The sequence below is a fragment of the Mauremys reevesii genome, linkage group 2, assembly GCF_016161935.1.
Source record: "Mauremys reevesii isolate NIE-2019 linkage group 2, ASM1616193v1, whole genome shotgun sequence".
Taxonomy (NCBI): domain Eukaryota; kingdom Metazoa; phylum Chordata; order Testudines; family Geoemydidae; genus Mauremys; species Mauremys reevesii.
Window position 1 is genome coordinate 241,599,685 of NC_052624.1, and position 16,138 is coordinate 241,615,822.

General features: G+C 38.8%; 1 protein-coding gene across 8 annotated transcripts in view; it reads right to left on the minus strand.

Moving 5' to 3' along the window:
* MMP16 (matrix metallopeptidase 16) overlaps positions 1 to 16,138 on the minus strand; it is a 290,712-nt gene that overhangs the window by 10,192 nt on the left and 264,382 nt on the right. For all 8 annotated transcript variants that reach the window (XR_005595084.1, XM_039527480.1, XM_039527479.1 and 5 more), the window contains 2 exons: positions 12,115 to 12,253; positions 910 to 1,060 (listed from right to left, as the gene is read on the minus strand). Coding sequence is in view for 7 of the 8 variants with exons in the window: in XM_039527480.1 (XP_039383414.1) it covers positions 910 to 1,060; positions 12,115 to 12,253 (290 nt within the window). In the remaining variant the exon portion in view is untranslated. The remainder of the gene's footprint in view (positions 1 to 909; positions 1,061 to 12,114; positions 12,254 to 16,138) is intronic.

Here is a 16,138-nt window from a genome sequence, read left to right on the forward strand (position 1 = left end):
GTGACTTGCCCAAGGTCACACAGCAAATATGTTTCACATCTGGAACAAAACACATATCTCCTACCTCCCAGTTCTGTGCTTTATTAACCCACAAGCACATGTTGCCTCCTGTAAAGGGACTGTAAACTTTATTTAACAGTAATTCAATTAAACCATGATCCTAAACTACTCAAGTAGTTCTCTGACTTTTTTTCCCTTTCCGACCTCATTTCTAAATAGTAGCACAGAAGCCATTTTCATGAACTTTAACAGCTTTGGATCAGCCCTTCCTGCTTACATGGTAGGGATTAGAAATGAAGGGAGGGGAGGCATGAGGCAAATGGAAGTTAAGATTGAAGATCAGAGAACTATGAGTGAGTAAACTGAAATTCCATTTTAATTATATTACTTTGAATATTCAAGTTTAAAATAGTTGAAATTCTGAATTTCCTGCTGATTCTTAAAAGGCTTGCCCACCAATAAAGGAGACTCAACATTTCAGTGAGGTCATACAAAAACAAAATTTCTCCTGGAAAATTCAAAGAAAAATATAAAAACTCAGAGTAAAATAATCTGAAAAGAAGCCTCATCTTTGGAAAAGAAAAAAGTGATTTCAAATACCCCTGCCCCATTCCCCTCCTCCCCCCCCAGCATTTTGGTGAAATAAATTACAGATATTGAAGAGGAAAACTCAGCCCTTTGTAGAAGGATAGCACAAGTAAAGGCACCACTTAAGTCCTCACAATAGGCTTTAAGTAACGCGTATGCCTTGTGATGGCCCTCTGTACCAGGGTGAATTGCACCCACACTTAATATTTAATAGTATAAATGGATCAAATTGTTTCTTTGGGGCAATATGAGGAAACAACAAATATGTCTTGGCTGACATTAATCAATCAAATAACTTCCTTCTAGGATTCCTCTACCAACCTATCTCCTTTGAAGAAGTAGGTTTTCCCAACGTCCTCCCACCAAATTGCTGAATCAATACCATGGGGAGGAATTCCACTTCCAAGTGTTATCAAATCATGAGGGTACCCTGGCTGGAGAGTGGTATCCTTGAAGACCCAGAACTGGTTACCTGAACAAAAGCAGATATATATGTTAACTTCCAGAGCTTTCAGCATTACAATTAAAATACTACGAAATAAGAAAGACACTCAAACGAATAAAGCAATATGCTGATTCTGCTAAATATATTAAACTGGAAAATGTTTTATTAATGAAGCCACTGCAAAATAAAATGAGGTACAGCCGACAGATATCTTATATTTGTACAGCATCGTTTATTCAGTAATACCCCAGAAAATTGTGCAGATAATCCATATAAGAATTATACTCAGACTGCAAATGAAGTCACTTCGGGAGGTGGTGTAATGTAATCCATTTTGCAAGAGCAACACTACACAACAGATTTGTATTTCACAAGGGAAGCAGGGTGAATTTTAGGGTAAAACTGAATAAGGAAACATTTAGATTAAAAAAATGCATAACTCCTAGAAATTCTGATTTTCCTAGAGACCATATATTCCTATTACCATGTGCTCTAATTGTGATACAGAGAGTTAAAATGTTTACACATGATACACTAGTTCATTTTTAAAGTATTTAGGAAGCTATTTGAACATATCGTCCATCACTTTTCTTCCATTGGGCATGCAAAGAGAGGAAATGAGGCACTAAAGACTCTGGGGGACATCCTGGCCCCATTTAATTCAATGGGAGTTTTGCCACTGAAGTCAATTGGAAGAAAAATTTACCCTTTGAGAAACATTTTCAGATGCACCAATGTGACTTGGGCGCCTAAGACACATTAGCACTTTCAAAAATGTTATAATTTGTGCTCTTCTTCCTCACCACTCAATCTTTTCCAACAGTCTACAACTCCAGCTTCCCCCATGCATCTGTTTCCTTCCAATCTCCTCCCAAGTCACAGAAGTCTAGAGAAGGTCCGGGGAGGATAATGACTTCCTCCACTACAAAATTGCCTTTTCTTTCTTGTCACATAGCTTTATTTCTCTTTCCTGAGCAACTCCTACAAGCCCATCACCCCTCCCTGCCTTGTCAGGCCCCTTCTGAGTTGTTTGTCTCCCTCTTAAACTCCATCTCTAGCTAGAGCATTTTCTGGAGGTGTGGCTGGGCAGGGTCTTTTGGGCCCAGAATTTCTCCTTAACCCCTTCAGTTCTAGTGTGGGGTTTATACACCCCATCACAGAGCTCTTCAATCTAGCAGAGAAAGGCACAATATGATCCAATGCCTGGAAGCTGAAGCTAGACAAATTCAGACTTGAAATAAGATGTACATTTTTAATGTTAAGGGTAAGTGACCATTGAAACAATTTACAAAGGGTCAAGATGGATGCTCCATCACAGGCAATTTTAAAATCAAAACTGGATTTTTTTTTTCCAGAAGAGATGCTGTAGGAATAAATTTGGGGAAATTCTATGACCTGTGTTATGCAGGAAGTCAGACTAGATGATCACTAGATTTCTTACCACAGTCACTTCAATAATGGCTCATATTCTCATGGAAACCTAAGACAATCTATGTTAATTTTAAAAGGTGGGGGAGGAGTCCTAATATGATGCATACTTTAGGATTAGTAACATCCCAAAATCTTAGTTTGTTTAGTGTCTTTCCTTTTCCTTTGTCTTATGTCATCTGTCCCGGTGTGATGTCATGTTGTGTTTATGCTAGATTGTAAGCTCCATTGGGTAGGGACCATGTATTTATCCTCTCTCTCTATATAACATTATGGACATACATGTTGTTAAAAATGTTATTACCAATAACAATATTAATCTGTGAGAGGAGTAACTATTACTTAGAAGGCCTGTCAACAGCTTGGCAATCCTTTAGACTGGCATAACAGAAAAGGTCCAGAGAAAGGTAATGAAAATTATTAGACCTCTTGGGCCTTCCCATACAAAGAGACAGAATGAAGACCAATGGTCAGAGACCTGGCATAAAACAGGTGGAACCCATCTGAAATTCATTGCAGCTCCCTACAATAGGGCCCTTTGAGTGGAGCTGGTGCATCAGTGGACTTGCCTCTGCTGAATTTATTTCAGCCAGTGTCTTCCTTTCTGAAGCCATAACTGTCCTATTAATCAATTCTAAGTTGCCAATAAGTGGAGTTTCAACCATGACCATTAACACTAGTGTAAATTGGAATAAATCAGTGGTGAAACTGATCCAAAAAATGTAAACCAGAAATGTGTCCCTCCTAACCCACTATATCCAGAAACACCCTTATTTATGACAGCAAATGGAAAAGATGTTTCAAAGTGCATTTGCCTAGCTACACGTCTATGCAGATAGCCCAGTGGCACATGACAGACATGAGTGGCAGTCCATACTAGTCATTGTATTAACTATGTGGCTGGGCAGGCTGCTTCACAAACACTTATCTACCCTTAGGCACTATCTTATGTAAATATTTTATAAGGAAACTTAACTTCGCCCCAAAGACCTAGGATCAAGTCTATGCCAGAGTCACTGGGATGGAAAATCCAGAAAGCTGTATTCCCAGTTTGTTTTATATTTTAATTATCCCTCTGTGGTATTAAATAAGGGAATTCTTAAAAAAAGTAAAGGAAGGCTTTATCCCCTCACCTGTACCTCAGCAATTTACAGCATGCTTTCCTTTTCATCACATTTTTAATTAGGAAAGGGGATACAGTTTTAATCCCTCCCATGCTGGGTTTGCAAAGTAAATCTTTTATCAGTTTCTTTGCAGCTGCTTGTCACCCACACTTTCAAGCAGAGGCATTCCAGCTTGCCTGAGGATACTTTTCCTGACACAAAGTCCCAGGTAACTATTGGTGCATTTGGCTTTAGGAGGCATTTGTAGAAGCCTGGTTCAGTACATTTTCCAATGTATCAGTGCCAGAGGAAAGAAGTGTGAACATATGAAATTTATAGTTTCTCTAGGAAATTCCTGTCATTCGACCTAGTTTTCTCATATTCTCCACCGTGTGCTCCTATACTGTGAACCTAATACTGCCTTCCAATAATGAAAAGAAAGACTTTCTGAAAGGTGTCTTACAGAAGATTCTTATGGAAAGACTTCCCTTCATTTCATGTCTGATAGAGAGACCTAGACATATATAACCAGACTCTCTCTTCTTAAAGTGTAGAAAACTCATCAGGCACATGTACATTAATGTGGCCTTAAAAATACTGAAGCAGCTATTAGCACCTTTGTGACAAAAGAAATCACAAGGAAAAGAGTGGTGAACCCACATGTATGTTCATCATAAAACTTGAACTTTTTACTTAATTAAAAAGATAATAAAGATAATTTATGTTTACTTTTCCAATATGCAATAAGACAAGAACCAGATTTTCAAACTGTCAACTGCATAGTTTGGTGTCTTCTCTAGAAATTTCCTAGAAGGAAGTAAGTCATGATTACATTTCCATTTCTAGCAGGGGATGCTCAGTGTAAAACAGAAAGGTGTGGGTAAGTCTCTTTTCTATAGGTTGTTAACGTGTATATATTTGGAAGATGAGGAAATGAAGGTGATGCGATACAGCCAATCAAAGACGCCAGTTTGACATTTTACATTGAGAAACACTGGTCATCTTCACAGCTATTGCATGTGCCAGGCAAGAGGAAGAAAGTGTTCAGAGAAGACCTGCAGGGAGCTTTGTAAAGTATAGAAAATAAAGAAGAGCTAGCCTATGAAGAGTGATCCTTTGAAATCCACAAAAGATTAGGTCTGTGCTGACCTAAAGGCCATTACATTTAATTTAATTAGGATGCTCTACAAAACTTAATCCTAGGGATGATAAGGCTGTGCTGAGTGTTTCAGACATTCATTTCAGGTGGCCACATCTTTAGTATTTCACAGTTCTCCTTCTCAGCTGAATTATACCTCTGAGTCTCAAAGCTACTGGTTCACTTGGTTGTATATAAATGGATGGCTTCAGAAAGGGATCATACTTGCAAGTTCAATACTGAGAGAAGGATCATGCTTTCTGGCCCCTTCCAGTTGGTACTTATGGTGCAAACAACAGAAGGTGTTCAATGAATGATACTGTGCCAGGTCATTTCTGTTTTAGAAGATCATTCAAAATGACAGTTGCTGGGCAGCATGAAGATGCATGTTCTACAATGTATGCAATATTACTATTTCCATGTCTCACAAGGAGTAGTTGTTAGAAAATGATAATTGCCAACTGTATCCAATAAGTCAAATTTTGCTCTCACATATGCATGATCAACCCCTGAAATAACCAGGGTGAACATAATTATAATAAAAGGACAGCATAACTGAGCCGAATATCTGTTGTATATTCAGGGGGTGCTGGAGCAGGCGCACATGTGAAAAAAGCAAGGCAAGACTAGAGCGAGACTCTTAATGAAATCCTCCTTAGCAAATTTCTTCCTTCTATTTAAGCAAATTTACTGTTGAGGGTAACTGGAGAGAACTTAAACCTGAGACTGTAGGACACTGAGCACTTTAGCAATTATGGGCAAGACCTCTATTGGTTATAACTAGAGAGCATTTAATATTTGCATTCTAAGATCTGTTTAGTCTGCTATAACTGTGACCATTATTAATGGGAAGCATTATAAATAAGAAACCCAAGTGTTCTGTCTGGCTGCAGCTTTTTGTTGTTGTTGTTCTTCCTCCTGTGGAGAAATGATATTGGAAAGTGGTTGACTGTTAGTCAGGGAAGCACTTTGTGGGAGGAGAACTGCAATTCAGAAGAGTGTCAGCAAGAATCTGAAGCTTTCACACTCAGAACTGAATACTAAGGGAGATTTAAATTACAGATCAGAGTTTGATTGTAGCTGGGATTAATTTCTTTTATTTCTAGTTTTAATGAGCTAATTTGAAGTGACTTCAAAATTGTATCCAAATGAGTGCTTAAGTCACATTATTCATTATTTGCTTTCATTTAGTCTATATCTAGTTTCTTTTATAAGTTATAGGAACAATGTGCTGAAGACCTGTTTATTCATTATGATTACAATAAAAATAAGGAAAGAAAACCAGACATTATTTGAACAATAATGGTTTGATCCTTCTTCCAGATACATGGTCACTCATATGATAAGGCAAGTGACGTATCTCCTTGGCAGCAGCAAGTACTACATTTGTTTTACAAAGTTGTTCCTTGCAGGTCTGGTTTGTGGTTTTATTATTCTCATAGATTTTAATAAATCACCCTGTTTCATAAAGTCTAGTCCATCTTCCGACTGTTTCATTTTCACCATCTATTCCCTAATATAACAACAAGCAGGATGGTAAGGTCACAGGCTGAGAATGAAGCAAGTGATAAAGTCAAAATGTTTTGTTTTTTTGCAATAATGCTTAGCTAAATACCCAACACCACAGGGAAACAATCTGAAAAAAATGGACTGTGATTTTAACTACCTGAAGTCTTTGAAAATCTATTGTTGCCATTCTGAAAATTGATTAGAAATACAGGACACACACAAAGAATATATATGTTTGCTTTAGCATACTGAGGTTTTGATAGTAAATATTGGTTATTTTAGACTATTTAATTATCTCCTGACCATTAAACCAACCACAGAGGAGAGATCAACTATACTACATCCCCTTTTGTATATAATCAGGATGTAAATTAATCAAATTTAATATAATAAATATTAAGAAAAAATCTACTCATAGCAATAAAATCCATTAAAAAACCTCCTCTCGTCTCTTTGTCTTCCTCATTCACATTCTGGAACTCTCTTCTCCCCAGTGTTCTCATTCTAAATATTTTGTACTTCAATCCCAGTATGTTTTGTCCTCCTCCCTTTTTCCTCTAAGCTTTTCCAAGTCCTTCTATTTATCTAGCTGGCCCCTGTCACTTCCCTATTTACTGCTTCGTGATGCCCCACTACAAGTAAATTTCAGCTTTCAAAATGAAACTGTCAAGTAGTGGGATAAGAATTATTGAGAGTTATGGTGGCAGTGGTAGTGTGAATTTTATAACAGCTTTTCCATTGCTACATTTGGCTGGCCATAGGTTTCAACAATGCAGATGTCTTGACAGTTTCATTTTTAACACTATTTAAATTCCAAAAGGTACACGGAATAAACTTTACTATCTACATTTTTGCCATTTTATAAATATATATGTACCTTTCTGGTGTTATTTTATTATCATTATTCAGTATAGCTGCCAGTACTGACTAACAATAAGAATATAAACATCTGGTTTTTATAAGCAGCCTTCTATGTTATACCACATACCTTGCGTGCATTATGAGCCACAAGAAAGAAGGCTGTGTGTCTTCAACTCCCAAAAACAGCAAGCATTGCTTTATAGCCATGCTTTCCAAGTGTGCTACTGAATTTTTACAAATGTTTTTCCTTGTATAAATAAATATTAATGTAAATTGAAGGGACATAAAACTAGTTCACATTGAAAACCAAAAAGTCTCAATGCTTTGCGGGGAAAAGGAGACTTGATTCTACAAAAGCAGCAAATGTTTTACAAGTAGCCATAATTTATTAAATATGCCCCTAAAATCAGTGGTCTCCACAGACAGACAGTACAGAAAATATACAGCAAGATGTGGTGATAGTATTTATTAGTATGAATTTGGGATAGCAGAGCTGTAAATTATGAATACTGTCCCAAAGGAATGCAAATAACACCTGCATACCATACCACCATTACAGATCATCTGCATGTGCCTTGTATTTAACAGCATAGGTCTGCTAGAAAATGTAAGCTTGTTTTAAAGATTTTTATTTAGCTCTTATTTTATATTTCTTCTTCTTTAAAGCAGAATTGCCTTAGTGCCATTAATCCAGTTGCACAGGTGGAGGGAGAGATGACTGAGTATGAACAAATAAAACCAAACCCTCAAAACCTAAATAAAAGTATCGTAAGTAGGTTTTCTAATAATCAAGTTGTTTCAAATTTCAGGTCTGCTGTCTCCTAAACATTGAGGGCCCAAATCAAATACATTATAGATCATTGGGATGGAATTAGAAAGGGTTGTTTCCAGATTTCTCATGTCAGAAAGCAGGCTTTTCTGTCCAACAAGATGCTGCATCTTAAAAATGTCACTGGGCCTATGTTGCATATTGCTAGTCCTTGACCTTGAATCAGTGCAATTTTACTGGGAAAAACAAGGTGAAGATTACTTACTGACAACTGTGTTTGACTGAATCTTCTTTTCTCCCATCCTATGGGCAACAGCAGTGTTATTGCTCCATAGATCCGAAAACATGAGAGAAAGATCTGTCAATCATATAAGTCCTAGTCCACCTACTTCCTTTTAATAACAAAACCTCCAAAGCAAGAAAAGAGAGAAATTTTGATGGAAAATTCACCTTGAGGTCCTTTTGAAGCCTGCCCATAGGAAGCAGAGGATGTTCTGAAGGAAGCATAAATACATATTCGCCTCTTTCTCCAGCACAAAGTAGAGATTTGAGAGTACTGCATTTGTTGTAGTTGAGATTGAGTGTTACTTACCTCAAGAGAAGCAACCAGAGACTAAGAAAGAAGAAACCTACGGTTATAAATACTGCTTCTGCTCAGCCACCAGACTGTTAAGCCTGCATGATCTCTAGGCACCATAAGAGGAGGAGTTAAACTTTATCCCAGGTCTGTGCTTCTGTCCCAGGGAATTGTATCTATACTTTACACAAATTATTTTGGTATCCATGGTCCATAAGTTACTGAATGATTCTGTCCCCGTACTGGACAAGCAAAGAAGAATAAACAAAGCCTGGATCAGCAGATGGATAGTAGGTAAATATCCTTTTGGTTCACTGAGTAGGGAAGGAAGATAGGCTTAAAGAATGGGCCTGGTAATTTCTATCTGCAACTTTGACTACAGTGTAAGGGAGACGATTACTATGATGCAGAATGGTGAGCCTAGAGAAGAGGGTCCTTAGGGAACTCTGTAGTCTATTGTTACTTTATCTTGATCTTCTCTTGAGAGTTACAGAGGTCTGACAGTTTGATCTTTGCATGGACTTCTACACCCCAGTTTCAAGGCACAAATGACACTGACTGAAAATGGAAATCCCTGTGGATCTGTATACCACACACAGAAATAAGCTGACAATTGAGGAGATGTGGCAAGAATGCACCTGACCTCTATATCCAGCTCAACAGAGGGTGACAAGATCTTCGTGGAGGATTCTGAAAACAAAGGGGAAGTGGGCTGTTTCTAAGACAACTAATATAACAGTAAGAGCCTTGGAGAATGAGAAACCTACCTTCTGGCCTCTGCTCTACACACATTAATGCAAAGAAGGCTGAGAAGGCAGAAAAGAGCATGGCATTGACTAGAAATATACAATCTAGATCTTCAGAGAAAACTGTGTGTTTCTGTCCCCTGGGACAGTAGCCAAGGATCTACAATGGCTGGTCTTTATTTCTCAGAGGTGATGCCTTTGATGGCAGAGTGCAGCAAGAGGCCATTAAAAAATAAAAGAGAGTACTGACATTTTGAGGATTCCAGCTATAGGGAAACAAGGGTCTTGTGGAAGTGGTTTTTGCTGTGCAGGGTTGCAAGGCTTGTACTCCCAGGCATCCTGGTATCCTGGATCTGAGGAATACTGAGGAAGGCCTGGGTCAGCACTCTGCACTGAAATTCAGGCCATGTGTGGTGGGAATCATCTGCTAATGAATGCAATAGGCAGAGTGGGATCACCATGAGGGAAAAGGACCCTTGACCTTCAAGCACCCTAAAAAGTGACTGTGTAAAAAAGGTGTTACGAGGTTCTATGTTCACTGAGTCTCATTGATTTGCATCTCAATTTTCCGTTCCATTTGCAGCTAAACCGAGCTTTTTCCGCTTTCTTAGTTGCCATGCTGATAAACTCATCCATGGCCTGGGGGCTAAAATGGTTTCTTTCTATTTCTCATATTATCACCATAAATTAAGGTTCTGCAGGCCGAATTAAGCCTGCACGTTATAACTTACTTCATATTATGACTTTCATCTGTGCAAACCACTTATGATTACTGGAGTTTACACAAATGGCCTTAAGGGCCCAGGAAATGCTGACACATTTGTTAAAAGAAAGTCTGTGGTAGCTGGGCTTATGAAATCCACTGGGCCACCGACAGAGAGAGGTTCTAAATACACAGTGATGGGCAACCCTACAGAAACCCAGAGAGAAAACACCTAACCAGGGACCTACATAGAACCAACACCCTACAACAATGTGGCTAGGCTGAAAGGTGGAGTTGAGGAGCTGATATGCAGCACATTGGTCGATTCCTCCCTGATTCCTTGGTTACTGGATGGAAGCAGCTATAGGAGGTAAATCTCTCTCTTCTGCTGCTTTACTCTCTGTGTAACTGGGGCCCTGGAGAGAGCAGACACAGGAGAGTTGATGTCTCCTGTGTGCTGCTTTTTTCTCTCTTTCCCTTTATCCTTGCTTCTATGCTGCTTCATCTTTTCTTGGGCTAGAATAGGAAAAGAATGAATAAGGCAGAATGAAAGAGAGCACAGGGGGTGAAATACTGAGACAGCTGCTGCTCTAACCTTCCAGCATGCAGAAAGTAAAAAAACAAGAAGAAATGGGTAGACTGGTACTTATACACTACCTGTGATTGACAGATCTTTGCCTCTTGCTTGCTGAATAGTTCAGTCATAACACCCTCCTACAACCGCTTTATTAGGAAGGAGGGGAGTAGAGGGATGCATGACAATCTTTTTTGTGGTAAAGTACAACTTTTATATTAGAAAATGCCAACTGTTGCTTACAGGTTTAGAACACTGGTCGTAATCGAGAAAGATTAGAAGGCAGAGTGTTATTGAAAAGGTTAAAGGTGGAAAATAAAATTCAGTTTATCATATGGTATACATTTTATGAGCTGGCTTTGGAATTTAGCACATGCATGCAGACATAAAAGGTATGTGTTGTGTGCTATCATATAGTAAATAAAGTAAATATAAAGACCTGTAACTTCTATGTCTCAAACAAGGTGCAAGTTCTTTTCATCATCATTGCCTATATTAAAATGTTGTGTTGTATTTCTGCACAATTACAATTACACCTTCACACTCCAGAGGTGACCATATTTGAGTAGTGAATGAAATGCTTCTTGTACCTCCACGTTAGTTCTACTATAGTACAGGTGGGTCCATTTTTTGACCTAATACCTTTTTCATATTTTGAAAAAATGGCTGGGAAAACGTCTGCATTGTTCTTCTGCCTTTTCATAGGCATAATTATATGAAAAAGAACAAAAGAGCCAGTCGCAATCCATATATTAACTCTGATAGCTTCACAACTGGATTCTTCATTCTCAAATCACATTCTCCTTTGTTTTCACAGTTCTTACCTTATAAAGTAATTACATTTTACATTGATTTCATTTCAAATGAACAGGTTCCAATGATAAACTACTATTTATCTACCATAAAGTATAATTTTCACATTAAATCTAAATTAGATGCATATTTAAGAACTTTAATTTTAAAGAACAGCTGATGCCTGGAGTAAAACTTTTAAAAAAATTGCTTATTGCTTAGCAACAATTCAATCCACATAACATTATTTTCTGGGTTTTTTCCTCTTTTTTAAAAAATGATTAGGGATATTTGCATGAAACAGGGATATCTGTTAATAATCCATTTCCCACCTCAAATTTGTAGCATCATAATTTCCAGACCAAATAATTACAACGTGGCACAGATAACACGTGATAAAATATACACAGCAGGAACAGATGCCACTTAGAAATATGCAAATACCCTAGTAATAAGAGAAATGAAGAAAGAGAACTAGAAAAAAATATAAAGAAACTTACTCATTCATACTTTCTTAATCCAGACAACCTGTAGTTCACACACAAAAAGTGTGAGCAAAGTCTTAATAGCAGATCATTGCTGTATGGCCTTTACTAGTAAGACTTACCTACTTTTACAAAATATACCCCAAAATCACTAATATGAAGTATTATCATTAATGATAACAATAGTTGCCCACTGTGAAAAGTATGTTAGATGCTTGTTTTTTATTATGTTCACTTATTTGCTAATTCTCTACATTATGAATTTGCAAAGGGTATGAGAAGACACTAGTCAAAATAAATAAGATTTTACTTCACTATAAGAAGAAAATTTTAAAATGTTTCTATGGAGGTGTCGGCAGGCCTGTAAATGTCACCTAGATTTCTTGCCCTTCTTACCTTTAAAGAAAACAAAATTCCCTTCGCTGTTTTCATAGACTGCATCGATACTTGGAGGCAAACCCCTCCAGAAGTAGGTAATCTGCATGGGGTATCCATCCATCACCCTGTTGTTTCTAACACGCCAAAACCACTGATCCTGGAAAGCAAACAAATGCATCTCTTAGCACATTGGAGGCCTCTATACTTGTTGATCTGTTTCTGAGAGACAGAAAAGCCATTCAATGTCAGTTTAGGACAACAAACTTTCCTATCTGTCTAACAATATCTGTATTAATAATGAAGGAGTACAGAACTGAGTTTTCCCTCAGCAGAGAAATGGAAGGAAAAAAATGTCCCTCTTAAAGAGTGATCTAACGATTTCTTAAAAACAAAAATAAAAAAACACAAACAAAGCAAAGGTGCAATCAAAGGAGAGGCAGAAATTTGGGGATATTTCTTACCAAATATCTGACAGTCCTGTAACAGATGTCCATTTTGCTTAAAAAGGAAAGGGAGGAGAGTGTGTATACTGCAAACTACCACTGCTCAAACTCCACTCAGTTACTGGCTGCTGGGGCTGAGCGGGAAGCTTGAGGGTCCACGGAAATTTTTTAAATCAAAATGGGGTCCCAGGGTTGCTAAAGTTTGAGAACCACTGGGCTAAACGATGGTTGCTGAGTGACTGATCCATGCTGAGGATGCACTGCCCAAGCTAGGAAATGTAGGGAAGTTATTTTGTCTGCCCTTGGTATATCTCTTCAACACTGGTAACCACAACTTCTCAGTTCTTCCAGTGCAACCTTATCAACATGTCGAGATAGGGGGCCCTGATCAAGTGCTTACCCCTTGTATGTGTGGACTGCAAACCTAATTACTCTACGACAGATGATAGCCCTGAAGTAATGAACACACTGAACCACTTTCCTGTGACAAGTAAAGGTTACCTCTTCTTACCCTTTAACATGAAATCCCAACTGTATAAGAAATAATACAGAATTAATTATTACTGGGGAAAAAAACCCAAAACAAAACAGAAAAATATCGTATCTTGTCTCATCTCTGTTGCATGGCAGCCTAGACCTTCTGTCTGAATAGGTCAAGCTGCCAAACAAACCAGATCTGTAGTGTTCTGGGAACTGATGCAGCTTTGAAACCAAACTAATATTTTTGCTGGAGCAGGTGTACAATGGGTTGTATTCATCATCCTTCTGAAGTATAAGTCACAACTCTCTCTAGTTCATTTGTCCACTGATGCAATTATTCACAAATTTGTGAAGAAAATATTAACCTTACATAGAAACTGTCTAAGTGCATCCAGAATAGAAGGGGAGTTTCAGTGTACCGTGCAGGAGAGGAGCCAGTGGTTGTAACACGTGTAGGTACCAATGACGTAGGGAAAGGTAGGAGAGAGGTCCTGGAGGCCAAGTTTAAGTTACTAGGTAAGAAATTTAAGATGAAATGCTTCCAGTTCCACACACAGAGCCAGTTACACAGAACTGAAGTGTCTGACTGAGTGGTGTTTGGAGGAGGGATTTAGGTTTATTGAGAATTGGGGAAACTTTTGTAAAAGGAAGCACCCATACAGGAAAGATGAGCTCCACCTAAACCAAAACAGAATCAGATTGCTGGTATATAAAATTAAAAAAAGTCATAGAGAATTTTTTAACTAAGGGCTGGGGGAAATCCGATAGGTGTAAAGGAGCACATGGTTTAGACAGAGACATCCTTTAGTGGAAGATTACTAATGGGAATTCTCTATATCCTAATACACAGGAGAAGATCAAAGTTGATAATGTGCAGATAGGAGCTGAAGAGAAACAGTCAAACGAAAATGAGTCCCACTCACTTCCATCACATGAAGGCAGACAACTAAATATTGACAAACTTTATAAGCATACATATAAACTCTACATATAAAATGATGAGATCTAAATTAGCTGTTACCACTCAAGGAAGAGATCTTGGAGTCCCTGTGGATAGTTCTCTGAAAACATCCACTCAATGTGCAGTGGCAGTCAAAAAAGCGAACAGAGTGTTTGGAATCAGTAGGAAAGGGAGAGATAATAAGACAGAAAATATCATATTGCCTCTATATAAATCCATGGTACGCCCATATGTTGAATACTGCGTGCAGATGTGGTCGCCCCCTCGCAAAAAAGATATATTTTGTCGCCTCTGTTTGCCAGAAACTGGGAATGAGCGACAGGGAATGGATCACTTGATGACTACCTGTTCTGTTAATTTCCTCTGGGGCACCTAACATTGGCCACTGTCGGAAGACAGGATACTGGCCTAGATATATCTTTGGTCTGACCCAGTGTGGTCATTCTTATGTTCTTATAAGTGCTCTATACAAATGCTAGAAGTCTTTATACTAAGATGAGTGAACTTGAATGCCTGGCATTAAATGAGGATATTGATATAATAGGCATCACAGAAACTTGGTGGAATGATGACAATCAATGGGACATGATAATCATAGAATCATAGACTATTAGGGTAGGAAGAGACCTCAGGAGGTCATCTAGTCCAACCCCCTGCTCAAAGCAGGACCAACCTCAACCTCAACCCCAACTAAATCATCCCAGCCAGAGCTTTGTTAAGCCAGGCCTTAAAAACCTCTAAGGATGGAGATTCCACCACCTTCCAAGGTAACCCATTCCAGTGCTTTAGCACCCTCCTAGTGAAATAGTGTTTCCTAATATCCAACCTAGACCTCCCACATTGCAACTTGAGACCATTGCTCCTTGTTCTGTCATCTGTCACCACTCAGAACAGCTGAGCTCCACCCTCTTTGGAACCCCCCCCCTCGGGTAGTTGAAGGCTGCTATCAATCCTCCCTCACTCTTCTCTTCTGCAGACTAAACAATCCCAGTTCCTTCAGCTTCTCCTTGTAAGTCATGTGCCCCAGCCCCCTGATCATTTTTGTTGCCCTCTGCTGGACACTCTCCAGTTTGTCCACATCCTTTCTGTAGTGGGGGGCCCAAAACTGGACACAATACTACAGATGTGGCCTCACCAGTGCTAAATAGAGAGGAATGATCACATCCCTCAATCTGCTGGCATTGCTCCTACTAATGCAGCCCCATATGCCATTAGCTTTCTTGGCAACAAGGGCACACTGCTGACTCATATCCAGCCTCTCATCCACTGTAATCCCCAGGTCCCTTTCTGCAGAACTGCTGCTTAGCTAGTCGGTCCCCAGCCTGTAGTAGTGCATGGGATTCTTCCATCCTAAGTGCAGGACTCTGCACTTCTCTGTGTTGAACCTCATCAGATTTCTTTTGGCCCAATCCTCCAATTTGTCTAGGTCACTCTGTACCCTATCCCTACCCTCCAGCATATCTACCTCTCCCCTCAGTTTAGTGTCATGGGGCGTTTCAACTATCCGCATATTGACTGGGCAATTGCTACCTCAGGACGGGATGCTGAGATAAAGTTTCTAGACACCATTAATGACTGCTTCTTGGAGAGCTAGTCCTGGAATCCTCAAGAGGATAGGCTTTTCTTACTTCAGACTTAAGTGGTACACAGGATCTGGTACAAACTATGAATATAGCTGAACCACTTGGTAATAGCAACCATAATATGACTAAATTTAACATTCTTGGGGGTGGGAGGGAATACCAAAGAACCTACCTCAGACTACTAACTGTGGTATGTATCCTATTGCTTAAATCAGCCTCTGTTCCGGATGACTGGAGGATTGTTAATGCAATGCCATTTTTTAAAAAAGGTACTAGAGGTGATCCTGGCAATTACAGGCCAATAAGCCTGACTTAAGTGCCAGGCAAGTTAGTTGAAATGAGAGTAAAGAACAGGATTATCAGACACATTGAAGAACACAATATACTGGGAAATGGTCAATATGGCATTTGTAAATGGAAATCATGCCTCACCAATCCATTTGAATTCTTTGAGGAGGTGAATAAATGTGGACAAGGGTGATCTAGTAGATATAGTGTTTTTGGACTTTCTGAAAGTCTTTCACAAGATTCTTCACCAAAGGCTCTTCAGCAAAGTAAGGAGTCATGTCATAAGA